General features: G+C 54.7%; 1 protein-coding gene across 1 annotated transcript; it reads right to left on the bottom strand.

Moving 5' to 3' along the window:
* Positions 1-233: 233 nt before the first annotated feature.
* Positions 234-3770, bottom strand: LOC139603705 (olfactory receptor 14A16-like; the record flags this gene model as incomplete). The annotated part of the gene is made up of 2 exons (XM_071454592.1): positions 2653-3770; positions 234-261 (listed from the first exon to the last, which is right to left on the bottom strand). Coding segments are annotated over exons 1-2 (945 nt in total), but the record flags the coding sequence as incomplete, so codon positions are not given.
* Positions 3771-15154: the final 11384 nt, after the last annotated feature.

The following is a 15154-nucleotide window of genomic DNA, read 5'->3' as shown; positions in this document are numbered from 1 at the left end:
GCAGAACAGCCCCCCTGTAATCCAGGAGGAAGCAGCTGGGGACCTGCTGAGCCACTCAGATGCTCACAGGTGTCTCTGGGAGCAGATGGGATCCATCCCAGGGGGATGGGGGAGCTGGTGGATGAGCTCCCCAAGCTGCTCTCCATCATTTACCATCAGTGCTGGCTCAGCAGGGAGGTCCCAGAGCACTGGAGGTGCCAATGTGAGCCCATCCCCAGGAAGGGCTGGAAGGAGGAGCTGGGGAACTCCAGGCCTGTCAGCCTGACCTGGGTGCCCGGCAAGGTTATGGAACAGATCACCCTGAGTGCCATCACAGGGCACCCACAGGATGGCCCAGGGATCAGAGCCAGCCAGCGTGGATTTCAATGTCTGCACTGCTGATCTGCATGAGGGGACTGAGTCCAGCATCAGCAAATCTGCAGATGACACCAAGCTGGGTGTGAGTGTGGATCTGCTGGAGGGTAGGAGGGCTCTGCAGAGGGACCTGGACAGGCTGGATCCAGGGCCCAAATCCAGCAAGGTGTGGTTGAACAAGACCAAGTGCTGGGTCCTGCACTTTGGCCACAACAACCCCTGCAGCGCTACAGGCTGGGGACAGAGGGGCTGGAGAGCAGCCAGGCAGAAAGGGACCTGGGGGCACTGATGGACAGCAGGCTGGACATGAGGCAGCAGTGTGCCCAGGTGGGCAAGAAGGCCAAGGGCTCCTGGCCTGGATCAGGAATGGTGTGGCCAGCAAGAGCAGGGCAGGGATTCTTCCCCTGCACTCAGCACTGGTGAGGCCACACCTCGAGTGCTGTGTCCAGTTCTGGGCCCCCAATTTAGGAAGGCCATGGAGGGGCTGGAGCTAGTCCAGAGAAGGGCAACAAGGCTGGTGAGGGGTCTGGAACACAAGTCCTGTGAGGAGCGGCTGAGGCAGCTGGGGTTGTTTATCCTGGAAAAGAGGAGGCTCAGGGAGACAAGGTGGTGTCAGGGCTCAGGTTGGACTTGATGATCTCCAAGGTTTTTTCCAACCTTGCTGATTCTGTGATTCTCTGAAACCACCCTTGGAGCAGGTGCAGGAGGAGCCCTGGGCCTCCTCTTCAGCAGCTCCAGCAGCCCAGGTCCCTCAGCTTCTCCTGGCAGCCCCAAAGCCCATCCTGTCAGTCCTGCAGAGCCTCTGCAGCCTCTCCTCACTGCCCAGAACAGGGAGCCCCAGAGCCAGACACAGCAGCCTAGATGTGCCCCCCTGGCCTGGGGTGCCTCTGGCAAGGGAGCAGCAGCAGGCACTGCAGGAGCCTGCAGACAATTCCTGCAGCACTTGTAGGATGATCCTGCTGCCCAAGGGACGTGCCCATGGGGCCAAGTCAGGAACTGCAATGGAGAGTGGGGCCAGAGAGGAAAGGGCAAACAGGGATGGGCTGTTTGCAGGGGAGGGGACAGTGATGGGCAATAGGAAATCTGGATGAGGGAAGAAGAGAGAAAGCAAAGGTGAAGCCAAGGAAATGCTCAGGGCAGTTTGGGGGTGGCTGCCAGGCAGCCCTGGCTCAGAGCAACAGCGTCTGCAGTGGGACAGGAATCTCCCAGCTGATGGGAACAAACTTTCTGGCTGAGTGCAGAGGCCAGGACAAAGCTGAGTGGTTTCCCTGGTGTCGCCCAGGCCTTGCTGGCCCCAGGGGCTGATGGCATTTGTGCTCCCTCAGGTTCATGTCCCCACAGCAACAGCATGGGGGTGCTGCCCCTGCTGTGTGCAATGCAAACAGGGGCTGCTGAGCCCGTGCTGCCGTGTCTGTGCCTGCAAGGATGGGGCACCTGTGTGACCTGGGGGAGAGGCCAGGGCTGCAGAGGGGGGATGTTGTTGGCAGCTGCATGAGGACGCTCTGGGACGCTGCCCTGGGCTGTGCAGAGCACTGGGCATGGATCAGCCCCTGCTCTGCTGCTCCTTCCCATCTGCCCCAGGGCCCTTGCAGAGCCCCAGCCATGCTGTTTGCCCCCAGCCTGCCCACGGCCAGCCTGGGGCTGCTCACGGGGCTTTCCTGTGCTGAGCATTGGCCTGGCCGTGTTCTTGAGAGAGCCTGGGCAAGGAGCCTGGAGCCCCCAGGGCCTGGGCTGAGGCGTCAGCGCTGCCCCAGCAGTGCCCATGGCCTGTCCCTGCTGCAGCCCCGGCACTGCCACCCCCAGGGCTGTGCCCGGCCCCGAGAGCACTCAGGCCCTGCAGCAACACCAGGGCCACCAGGGCAGCGGGGCAGGGCCACGGCAGCAGCACTGGCAACACCAAGTGCTGCTGCTGCTGCTGCTGGGCACAGCTGCTGGGCCAGCACTGATCTGCCCCAGCTCTGCACACAGACATTGCTGCTGCAGCTCCAGAGAAGGCAACCAAGGGCATCTCTGGTGAAAGATCTCTGATGAGAGGATCTCTGCTAGGAGATCCTTTAGTTAATTTGAAGCCACCAAGGGCACAGCTCCTCATTGACACAGTCTGGGGCCACAGCAAATGTGGAAAGAAACAAAATGAGATATGGCACAAACAATTGCATTTCTTGTGGACAATATTAAAAAGAATGTTAAAGGAATGAAAAGAATTAACGAACCACCAATCCCAACAAGAACTATCAAAGTTGACTTTTATTACATTTGGCTTGCAGAAACTGGCCAGCAGTTTAATGATTCTGAAACCATCCACTCATCAGTCTCCAGACTGCAGCCTTGAGTTCCTGGTTCCTCACGCTGTAGATGAGGGGGTTCAGGGCTGGAGGCACCACTGAGTACAGAATTGACACTGCCAGATCCAGGGATGGGGAGGAGATGGAGGGGGGCTTCAGTTGAGTAAATGTGCCAGTGCTGACAAACAGGGAAACCACAGCCAGGTGAGGGAGGCAGGTGGAAAAGGCTTTGTGCCATCCCTGCTCAGAGGGGATCCTCAGCACGGCCCTCAAGATCTGCACATAGGAGAAAACAATGAACACAAAGCAGCTAAATACTAGACAGACGGAAAACACAAGAAGTCCAAGTTCCCTGAGTTTGGAGTGTGAGCAGGAGAGCTTGAGGATGTGTGGGATTTCACAGAAGAACTGGCGCAGGACATTTCCATGGCACAGGGGCAGGGAAAATGCATTGGCTGTGTGCAGCAGAGCATAGAGAAAGCCACTGGCCCAGGCAGCTGCTGCCATGTGGGCACAAGCTCTGCTGCCCAGGAGGGTCCCGTAGTGCAGGGGTTTGCAGATGGACACGTAGCGGTCGTAGCTCATGACGGTCAGGAGGAAAAACTCTGCTGAAATGAAAAAGGCAAACAGAAACACCTGTGCAGCACATGCTGAGTAGGAGATGGTGCTGGTGTCCCAGAGGGAATTGTGCATGGCTTTGGGGACAGTGGTGCAGATGGAGCCCAGGTCGCTGAGGGCCAGGTTGAGCAGGAAGAAGAACATGGGCGTGTGCAGGTGGTGGCCGCAGGCTACGGCGCTGATGATGAGGCCGTTGCCCAGGAGGGCAGCCAGGGAGATGCCCAGCAAGAGGCAGAAGTGCAGGAGCTGCAGCTGCCGCGTGTCTGCCAATGCCAGCAGGAGGAAGTGCCTGATGGAGCTGCTGTTGGACATTGCTTCACTCTGGACATTTTGAGCTGTACAAAGACAACACGGACAATTTGGACAAAGTACCTTGAGTCAATCCTATGCTATCTTCTTACACAAGCAATCAAAATTGCTTCTCTTTCTTTAGGGAAATTTCATTTACCTTTTTTTTTTTTTTGAGTTTAGATATGGGCTGCTAAGTAACTGTGTGTTTTTTAGAAGGGGCAGAAGTCCTGTTCTTAGTATTGTTCTCAACCTGAATATTGGGGAGCCAAGAGGGAAAACAGGGCTCCCTGTGCCCCTGAGCAGTCAGACCTGCTGGTCCCACACAGGTGCCCTTTGCTTATTCCACCTTCCTCTAGTACATGATGTACAAATTTAAAACTGCATTTAAAAAGAAACGTGGCCTTTTTGAAGACTCCAGTTTCAAAATCAATCTCTCCAACTCTTCTCTCTTTCCCTGTGAAGCTGGACAGGATGGGATACCAAGGGTTGGTCTGGCTCTCTGCTGCCTGGAGTTGTGCCTGCTGGGAGCTGTATCTCTCTATCCAAGCCTTGTCCCTGCCAGTGCTGCCAGAGCCCAGCCCAGCCCTGGGGGCTCAGCTCTGCCCTGCAGACCCCTCCCAGCACAGGGCACTGCCCAGGGGCATCTCCCTGGCAGCAGGGCCTTAAGGGCAGGCCAGACAAGCAGAGATGCTGCAAGCCAAGGTGCTGCTGCTGCTGTCTGTAGGGAGAGGAGGCTGAGGAGGCACTTTCTGAGGGAGATCTGAGGCCCATCTGCTGATGCCCAGGCTGACAGTGCAGCAGGCTCAGGGACACAGCCAAAGCTGACAGCCCCTTTCCCTTCCCTTTAGGAGAAAGCTGAGAGCAGCCCTGGCCATGCAGCACCATCTCCAGAGCAGGAGGAATCTGCCCTGATGGGGGTGGCTCCTTGCACCTGGAACTTCTCCCCTGCAGCGTCCATGGGGAGCTGCCAGGCAGGCTGAGAGCTGCCCCTGGCAGGTGGCACATGCCCTGGGCTGGCCAAGAGCCCTGAGGGCTGCAGGAGCTGCTCTGCAGGACAGCCCTGGGCAGCCCTGGCTGCAGCCCCAGCTTCAGCCCCTGCAGCTGTCCCTGGCAGCAGGAGCCGTCCTGCCCTGTCCCTCTGACGGTGCCCAGGGCAGCCCCGCTCTGCAGCACATCCTCCCCCTCCTCCCCCTCCTCCTCCTGCTCCTCCTGCTCCTCCTGTGCCACAGAGAAACTGGGAGAGTCCTCCTGACACATCCCCCAGGCTCTTGGGTGTGCTGGCTTCAGGAGATCCCTCCAGGAGCACAGGGGACATTGCCCTGCAGCCACACACTCACCATGCACAGGGCTGTGAAGATCTTTCCCCAGGTGAAGTCTCAGCTCAATGTCTTCCCAATCCTGATTGCCTTCAGCCTGTCTCTGCCTGGCTCCTGTCCCCTCAGTGCCTGCAGGCAGAGCCCTCAGCCCTGCTGGGCTGGGAGAGGAGCTGGCCCTGGAAGAGCTGTTCCTTTAAAGCTCAGCAGCACAGACACTGCACAAGGACTTTAATGAGCCTCTTGGGGATTTGGTGTTGTTTACATCAGACTCAGTCCCTGAGAGAGTGATCAAAAAACTTCTCAAGAACTCAAAATTAAATTGAAACTCCAAAAGTTTCTTGAAGTTTTAATGGGTTCCACTGAGGGACACGACTGGGAAAGTGTCCCCAGGTTCCAGGTAGAGCACAACACTGCAGGCAGTGATGACAGCTGGGTACAAACAAGGCCAAGGTGTCTCTGGTGATGAGCAGAGCTGGATGTGTTTGAGGAATGCCAAGGACCAAGGCCTGAGCCCCAGGGCCTGGCCAGGCAGATGCTGTCCCTCCCTCCTTGCTCAGGGCTCTTGCCGGGATGGGCACTGGCATGTGGGGATGTGCAATGCCAAGGGCAGGAGCATGGGGCGGCCCCTGCCAGGCTGCTGAGCAGGGACAAGGAGGCCATGAGGCCCCAGGCCTGCAAGGGTCACTTGTCTCCTGCTCCTGCCTCAGGCCCAGGCCCAGCAGCCATGGCCAAAGTGCTGCCCAAGTTGGCTCTGGCAGGGCTGTCTTGCAGCTGCTGCACAGCCCTGATGCTTCTGAGGCAGATGAGATGTGACCACCAGAGGCCAAGGCCAACCAGTGCTGACAGGTTTTTCTCTGAGATACGCTTGCATACAGCAAGGTTTTAGGGCGGAGTACCAATTTTGTCCATGGGCGTCTGAAAAGAGAGTCAGTTCTTTCCATAGGAAGGAAAGCATGGAGCCCCAGTGGTTCATGGGCAGATGAGAGGCAGCCCTTGACATTCTGAGATCAGCCAGACCCGTCAGGTCACCCCTAGGAGGCCAAATCAGCCAGATGTGTTCCATGTTTCTCTCATTCCATGGGCCCCCACAATGTCCCAGTGGTTCCCTTGATTCCACGAGTCCCTGAGGTGTCACAATGGCCCCGTGGTTACACGAGGCCCTGAAGGGTCCTAATGGTCTCCATGGTTCCACGAGGCCCCACAGAGCCATGGTGGTCTCTTGGTTCCATGAAGCCCCACGGTGTCACCATGGTATCCCAGAGTGTCACAATGGTCTCCATGGTTCCACCAGGTCCTCACAGTGTCACTGGGGTCTCCATAGGAAGGAAACAACCAAGCCCCAGTGTTCCAGGGGCAGACGAGGGGCAGCCACCAGAGGCCAAGGGCAGCCAGACTAGACAGTGCTGGCAGATTTTGTCAGGGAGTCATCCTTGGATATAGGGAATTGTAGAGGCAGAATACCAATTTCAGCCATGGACGAGAAGGACAGTTCTTTTCCATAGGAAGGAAAGCGTGGAACACCAGTGTTTCAGGGCCAGATGAAAGGCAGCCATCAGAGGCCAAGGTCAGCCAGACCTCTCTGTCCTGGCACCTTTTGCCTGGATGCAGCCCTTTGATATAGGGAATTTTGGAGGTGGAATCCCAATTTTGGCCATTTCTGCATAAGTAAGAAGGACAGTTCTTTTCCACAGGAAGGAGAGCGCAGAGCCCAAGTGTTTCAAAGGCAGAACAGGAGACGTAGCTCCTGGGAGGCCAAGCCAGCCAGACCTGTTTGTCCTGACAGCTTTCACCTGGGAGCAATCCTTGGATGGATGGAGTTTTGGAGGGGAATCCCAGTTTTGGCTATGAGCACCTGGTTGAGGTGGATGGTTTTTCCAGAGGAAAGAAAAGCACAAACTCCAAGGTTTTTAGAAGAAGATGAGAGGTGGCCACCCACTGGCCAAGGTAGCCAGAGGTGTCTCTCCTAGCACCATTCATCTGTGGGAAATCTTTGGATTTTTGGAGGTGGAATCTCAATTTTGGCCATGGGCACCTGGCCAGGAAGGAGAGTTCTTTTCATTAGGAAGGAAAGCACAGAGCCCCAGTGTTTCAACGGCAGATGAGAGCCAGCTCTTCGGAAACCAAGGCCAGTCAGACTTGTCCCTCCTGGCAGCTTTTGTCTGGAAGAAATCCCTGGATATAGGGAATTCTGGAGGTGGATTCCCAACCTTGGCTATGGGTGCCTGAATGTGAAAGGTGTCTTTTTCCCATAAGAAAGAAAAGCACATGGTCCCAGTGTTTCAAATGCAGATGAGAGGTGGCCCCCAGGTGGCCAAGCCAGCCAGTTCTGTCTGTCCTGCCAGATTTCATCTGGGAACAATCTTTGCATATATGGAAATTTGGAGGAGGAATCCTGATTTTGGCCATGGGCATCTGGAGGAGAAGGGCAGCTCTTTCCCACAGGAAGGAGAGCCCAGAGCCCCAGTGCTCCAGGGGCAGATGAGCAGCAGCCCTCGACATGCCAGGGTCAGCTGGACCTGTCAGGTGGTCCCCAGGAGGCCAAACCAGCCGCAGACCTGTTCCATGTTCTCTTGGTTCCATGGGGCCCCTGAGTTTCACAATGGTCTCCTTGATTCCATGAGGCACCTCAGTGTCACCATGGCCCCTTGGTTCCATGAGGTTCTGTGCTGTCAGCAATGGTCTCCTTGTTTCTGCAGTGTCACAGTGGCTGCACAAAGGCCTGAGGGTTTAAAAGAACAGAGCACGAGCTCAGCCCATGGTCTGGACCCTCCTTCTCCTGGGGTTTGTGTCTCACCCACACTGGGACCCAAGCACTTGGTAGCTGAATGTGTGTCCGTCTCTCTTTGTTTTTAATTGTTATCCTCTTTACTTTGAGCATTTTTTGGGTAACTCAGGATCTTAAGGGTTAGAGGTATCCAGGATAAATGGGCTAAGTTAATGAAGTTAATGCTATAATGAGAGCTTTTTGTTGAATTGGATGTTGTCTTAAATTCTTTGCCAAAGTTCCTTGATTTTCTGTACTTTGCCAGTAAAATTTTGTGTCATTTTGACCTCTTGAGAATATCTGGCAGGTGTTTCTCCTGTGCACCAAACTCGAGGAAAGAAGCCTTTGGTCACCCCAAGCATTTGAGTGTTCTGGGGTGTCCCAGACCCGCAGGCTCACAATGGCCTCTTGTTTCCATGAGGCCCCGCTGTGTCACACTGGCCCTCGGTTCCCTGAGGATCTGGAGTGTCACACGGGTTTGTGGCATTTGTCCTTGCTGCCCCTCACATCCCCCTGGCCCACCAAGAGCCCCGAGGCAGCCGTGAGGGACAGGCCCTGCTGGCCCAGGCTGGGCTCAGGCCTTGGCCTTTCTGCTTCCTGCAGCCAAGCCAGGCCTTGCTCAGCACTGCAGTTCCCTGCTCAGAGCCTTGGGCTCCCTGCAATCCTGGCCTCAAGGATCTGCTCTCACCAGGCCCTGGGCAGCCTTTGGCACTCCCTGCCCTCACTGGGGCCCAGCCATGCTCCAAGGCACTTGGAGTTTTGCTGCTGACTCCTTGAGCAGCTTCTTCATCCTTCTCTCTGTGCCTGAGGCTCCTGGACCCAGCCCCAAATCCACCATGGGTCTGATTAAGATACAGAAAGCCCTCAGGAGCTCTTTGTCTCCCTTCCATTGCCTTTGAGTCTCCAGGCCATGTGCAGTGATTGGAGTCAGTTTGGAGTTCTGTTCAGGAGGGAGATTCCAAAGTGCACCTCATTATTTTTGGTTTTAGAGAAGGGAATATTTTTTTACTTTTCATTTCAGAGAAGAGGGGATGGAAGCATTTCCCAGGTGATCTTGATGCTGAATGTCTCCTTAGGAGGTCTGGGCAATAAGAATGAGCCCCTTTTGGGCTGAGCCTGTTTGGACAAGCTGCTCCTCACTCCCAGCCTCACCATGTCTGTATGGCCCACCTGGGACTGACATTCCCATGCCCTGCACAGAACCTTGTCCCCTGAGCTCTGCAGCTCCATGTCCCAGCCCATTGCACCATGTTCCACCTGCTCTCCTCGGGACTCTACCTGCACACAGGCCCAGGAGAAGTTTTCCTGTTGGGAAGGAAAGAATAGAAAAGCCTGAGCAGGTTTCCTAAACAGCAAACCCCACTCAGGACCCACCTGCTCAGTCCAGGCTGCCTGGAATGGTGTCACCTTTCTACAAGGGACAGTGTGTGCAGAAATGATCTCTGGGAGCAGAATTCTCTCAGTCTTGCAGCTGAATCCTCTGTCCTTTCCCTGGATCTCTGTTGCAGATGGAAGCTGCTGGTGCCATCCTCACCTTTAAACTCTCTCTTGAATGCAAACAGATGTTCCCAGGTGTGTTAAGCAGGATTTACTCAATGTTTCCTCAAAACTTTTGTGTTCCCCATGGAACAAAGGGGCCATTTTGGCACTGAGGGGGCGATGTGGAAGCAAGGAGTCAATTGTGACCCTGGGGTGCCATGGAACCAAGGGGCCATGGTGACACAGCAGGGCCACATGAATCCAGTGGTCCATTGTGACACTGTGGATCCAAGGAGACCATGCAGACACCCCTGGAACCTCATGGAACCAAGGAGTCCATGGTGACCCAGTGGGGCTGCCTGGAGCCAATGGTCCATGGTGACACTGCCCATCCAAGGAGGCCATTGTGACACTGCGGGAGCTCATGGAGCGAGGGAGGCCATTGTGACACTGAAGAACTTCATGGCACCAAATATCCATGGTGACACAGCAGGGCATCATGGGAACCAAGGAACCGCTGCTGGCAGAGGGAAACTCATGGAACCAGGGGCCCTTGTGGCACTGCAGAACCAACAGAGCTGCTGGACCTTGTGCCCTGGCCCTGCACAGCTCCTTGGAAGGCACGGCAGGAGCAGCACCCTGGGAGCCTCGGGAATGCCCCTCTGGCATCCATGGCACACACTGCCAGGGGCTGGAATTCCAGTTCCCAGCCAGGAAAAGATGTTCCTGACCTGGAAGGCACAAGCCCCTAAAGAAGGGACCAAAAACCAAGTAAGATCTTGCTCTTATAGTGACATTTCTGCCAGCCTTCATAACTTCACCCATGGTTGTTGTAGCTCATGGACTGGGAATTCAACCAGGGCAGGGTCTTTGGTGAGAGTTGCCCTGGGTCAAGGGAGACACTGAGAGAGAAACTGAGCAGGCAGAGAAAGGCAGGAGAGAAAGGGGGACACAAACACAATCAGCTGAGAAGGTGGCACTGAAAAACAGAACTGGAACTGACTGAAAATGAATGGGACAGAAAGAAGTAATTTTGTAACTTGATTTCCTATCAAAATACAATTTTCTCCATTTCTCACAATCCTCCTGACAGTGTCATTCAGCAGGGCTGTCAGAAAGGTTTTGTTCTGAGAGGATGTTCCAGGCTGCAGCCACAAGCAAAAAGGGAATGGGGATTTTCCTGCTCCTGGTAAGTTTGACATCCTCAGATGAGGAAAGGAGGAGGCACCAGAGGAAAAGGGCAGCTGGGCTTTATCCTTCCACAGAAAAGAGTGAGGAGAAAATCTCCAGTTCTGTCGACGAGGAGGAGGAGGAGGATGATGAGGACAAGGAGGAAGAAGAGGAGGGGGAGGAGTGTGACGAGGAGGAGGAGGAGGAGGAGGATGATGAGGAGGAAAGGGATGCAGAGGAGGAGGACAAGGACAAGGATGAGGACGTGGAGGAGAAGGAGGAATAGGATGAGGATGACAAGGAGGAGGAGGAGGAGGAGGGAGGAGGAGGAGGAGGAGGAGGAGGAGGAGGAGGAGGATGAGGAGGACAAGATGGGGGATGAGGATGAAGAGGACAAGGAGGAGGAGGACAGCGATGAGGAAGAGGACAAGGAAGAGGATGACAAAGAGGAAGAGGAGGATGCGTAGGAGGAGGACGAGGATGAGAAGAAGGAGGAGGAGGAGGAGGAGGAGGAGGAGGACAACGAGGAGGAGGAGAAGGAGGAGGAGGACCAGGAGGACCAGGCGGAGGAGGACGAGGAGGAGAAGGATGAGGAGGACGAAGAGGAGGATTAGGAGGAGGAGGAGGACAAGGACGAGGAGGACGAGGAGGATGAGGATGAGATGGGGGACGAGGATGAAGAGGACAAGGAGGAGGAGGATGACGATGAGGAGGAGGACAAGGAAGAGGATGACGAGGAGGAGGAGGAGAATGAGTAGGAGGAGGAGGACTAGGAGGAGAACAAGGAGGAGAAGGAGGAGGAGGAGGATTAGGATGAGGATGAGGAGGACGAAGAGGAGGAGGAGGAGGATGACAAGAACGAGGAGGAGGCGGAGGAGGAGGATAAGGAGGAGGGGGAGGAGAAGGACAAGGAGGAGGAGGACGAGGTGGATGAAGAGGAGGATTAGGAGGAGGAGGACGAGGAGGAGGAGGACAAGGAAGATGATGATGAGGAAGAGGAGGAGGATGAGTAGGAGGAGGATGAGGAGGAGGAGGAGGAGGAGGATAAGGAGGTGGAGGATAAGGAGGAGGACACGGGCACTTCAAACCAGTGTAAGGACTTTGAAAATTGGTGTGAGAATAAATGATCTAGAAATATACATGATGTGTCTCCGATCATTCACTGCACTTGGAGTAGATTCTTGATAGATGATGCATGGGAAGGAGCAAATCTGGACTAAATCTGATTTTGTTATTTGTGTGCTGTAATGCAGCCTCGAGAAGGAGCGATGCTTTCATGCCGCTGTATACACCAGTGTCTGAGGCAGGTGAATGCTCCGGAGGTTCCCCTGAGGGCGGCAGCGATGGCGGCGCCGCTCCCTCCGTGCCGCCCGGGCCGAGCGGGCGCCCTTTGGGCCCAGATGGGACTGCGGCTCCTCTGGGCCCCGCTCGGCCGCCCCTGCTGAGCTTGGGCATTCACCGAGCTCCGAGAAGCCGCTGGTGCTGCTGCGGCTGAAGCGCAAACGCCCCGGGCGGAGGAGCGACCCTGCTGCCACCACTGCCCTGGCCCCGAGCCCTTCTCCGGCCCGGACAAGGCGCCGCTGCGGCTGGCGGCCACCCCTCAGCCCCCGGGCCCGGCCCCGGCAGGCGGGGAGCCCTGGGCAGCGCCCCTGCGGCAGCAGGGACCGAGCCCCGGCACCGGGCTCTGGCCCCATGGCGCCGCAGGGCCGAGGGGGACACGGGCAGGGCGCTCGGCGCCATCGCCCCCAGCCCCGAGGCCCCTTTGGAGCCTGGCCCGGGGCTCGCCCCCACCTCCTCCAAGGCCCTGCTGGGCTCGGGCTGGTGCTCAGCGCTGGGCCCGGCTCTTGTGCTCGCCCCGAGCGGGGTTTGTTTGCAGCCCGGGATGCTGAGGATCTCATGGGAAATGTCACTGCAAGGGCGGTGTTGATCAGCCTGGTGCTTCCTTTGTGCTGTGCCTTACACTGCTGTTTTGTTTTATTCAGCTTTTAGAGCCTGCCTGTGAAGAGAAGCCCTCCAGAAGCACGGAGGCTGCCGAAACATCCGACATCCTTGCCCTAAGCAAGGGATGGAACAGCACAGACTGCTGAAAAGATTCCAGCTGGTCTCAGGGCACAGAGAAAGCCTGTTTAACTTGGTATTTGGTGGTCCATGTCTGTATAAAAGAATGCTCTAAAATGTCAGCTTTCAAGAAAATGTCCTAGGTTGATGTTTCCTGTGCTGGTGAGAGTCTTTTAAACCCAGCCTTCTCCTGACCTCTCTGCTGTTGCAGTTCCATGGACAGAGGTTGTTGTCTTTTAACCCTTCCCATGGGCAGGCTGGTGTTCAGCCATCTCCAGGACAGCAGGGCCCCATCCCATGTCACTGTGACCTGGGAAGGCAAAATCCATCACTCCAAATGTCCCCCCTTGCTCCTTCTTGCCAGACATTTGACCCTGGCACTGGGGTTTGCTGCTGGTTGCTGCAGGAAGAGGGAAAACCCTGTGACATATTGGGGTACATGGAACCAAGGAAACCCCTGTGACACTGTGGGGCCTGATGGAACCAAGGGTCCTTTGTGACACAGGGGCCACATGGAGCCAAATATCCATCGTGACAGTTTGGGATCTCATGGAACCCATTGTTCATTGCGACAAAGCAGATCCAAGGAGACCATGGTGTTGCTCGTTGTTCATGCAAAGCTTTTGCATTAATCATGGAATCATGGAGCCCATTGTGACACAGCAGGGCCCCGTGGAACCAAGGGGCCATGGTGACACTTGGAACAAAGGATACCACTGTTGAGCACAGAACCTCATGGAACCAAAAGTCCATTGCCACAGAGCAAGGCCTCATGGAACCATGGAGTCCAAAGGTCTAAACCATTTCCTGCACAGTTCTGCCTTGGGTGAGGGGAATGTTATTGGTGACAGCTTGGTCTTGGCACACACTTGAGGAGTGTGTCTGTTTGCAGTGGGGAAACTCAGGAGTTTCAGATTGCTTCAAAAAACCCCAAAAAGGGAAAACCCCTCTTAGGCTGAGTGCAGCCAGGTCTCCAAGCACAGCAGGTCCCAGGGGAGTGAGGACAGACAGGATGGGGCTGGGCAATGTGGAGCAAGGTTGTCCACACTGGGTCAGAGCTCCAGGCACAGCTTCTGTGAGCAGGCCAGAGCTGCTGAGGAGAGACCCTGGGTCAATCTCAATCACAGAATGCTGCAATTGTCTCTGCTCCAAAGAGAGCAGTAATAAAATACGTCCTTTAAAATAGGAGTATAAATTTTTTTGAAGCTCTTTGAAATATTTCTCCATAACTGGAGTAGGAAACCTAGAAACCTAGGAGAGCCAAGGACACTGTTGCAGCTTCAGGCCCAAAAAGTGCAAATAGTGAATTGAGGAGAGCAGACTGGGAGGATGGGACTTCACAACCTGAAGCTGTAATTGGACAATTAACCCCAATATGGAAATGGACCAAAACCTCTAAAAATGTGAAAATGTGTGAACCATTGTCCATCCTGGGTGTACCCTCAGCCAGGTTCTTGCACTGCCCCAGGTGTATCCTTTGAAGGCCTTTTAATAAATCCCTACTTTATTCCTGTAACACTGTCCAGCCCCTGTTCTAGGCAGCCTCTCAAGGCATCAAGGCCTGGCTGGCTGGGACACCTGGGGGCCACCTGACAGGTCCAGCTGACCCTGGCATGTCGAGGGCTGCTGCTCATCTGCCCCTGGAGCACTGGGGCTCTGGGCTCTCCTTCCTGTGGAAAGAGCTGCCCTTCTCCTCCAGATGCCCATGGCCAAAATCAGGATTCCTCCTCCAAATTTCCATATATGCAAAGATTGTTCCCAGATGAAATCTGCCAGGACAGACAGATCTGGCTGGCTTGGCCACCTGGGGGCCACCTTGTGACAGTGTTCACAGGGGTTTTCAGGATGAGGAAAGAGACATAGATTTGACTCCATATTTCAGAAGGCTTGATTTATTATTTTATGATATATATATATATTACATTATAACTATACTAAAAAGAAATAGAAGGAAAAGGTTCATCTCAGAAGGCTAGCTAAGAATAGAATGGAAAAGAATGATAACAAAAGGCAGCTCTCTCAGACTCTGTCCAAGATAGCTCAGCCTTGATTGGCCATTAATTATAAACAACCTAGATGGGCCAATCAAAAATCCACCTGATGCATTCCACAGCAGCAGATAACCGTTGCTTACATTTTGTTTCTGAGGCCTCAGCTTCTCAGAAGGGAAAAAATCCTAAGAAACGATTTTCACAAAAGGATGTCTACGACACCACCTCTCATCTACCTTTGAAACACTGGGGCTCTGTGCTTTCCATCCTAATAAAAAGCACTCTCCTTCCTGTCCTGGTGCCCACAGCCAAAACTGAGATTCCACCTCCAAAATTCCCCATGTCCAAGGATTTCACCCAGATGAAACGTGCCAGGAGAGACAGATTGGGCTCTCTTGGCCCATGGGTGGCCACCTCTTGTATTCTTCTAAGAAACTTGGACTTCACACTTTTCTTTCTTATGGATAAACCATCCATCTCTATCAAGTGCCCATGGTCAAAACTAAGATTCCACCTCCCAAATTCTATGTATGCAAAAATTTCTCCATGATGTAAGCGGCCAGGACAAACAGGTCTGGCTGGTTTGCACTCTCAGGAGCCTTCTCTCTCTGCTTCTGCCACTCAAATTCTTGAGCTCTGTGCTCTCCTTCCAATGGAAAAGAACCGTCCTTCTTATCCCTGCAGAAATGGCCGAATTTTTGATTCCACCTGCAAAATTCCCTATATCCAAGGACTGCTTTCAGACAAAAGCTGCCAGGACAGAGAGGCCTGTCTGGCCTTGGCCTCTGGTGGCCACCTTTCATCTGGCCCTGAAACACTGGTGTTCCA

The sequence above is a fragment of the Agelaius tricolor genome, unplaced genomic scaffold (assembly GCF_023055355.1).
Source record: "Agelaius tricolor isolate 1412-34295 unplaced genomic scaffold, bAgeTri1.0.p SCAF_40, whole genome shotgun sequence".
Taxonomy (NCBI): Eukaryota; Metazoa; Chordata; class Aves; order Passeriformes; family Icteridae; genus Agelaius; species Agelaius tricolor.
The sequence above is the reverse complement of the archived record's forward strand: the minus strand, read 5'-3'. Positions and strand labels throughout refer to the sequence as shown.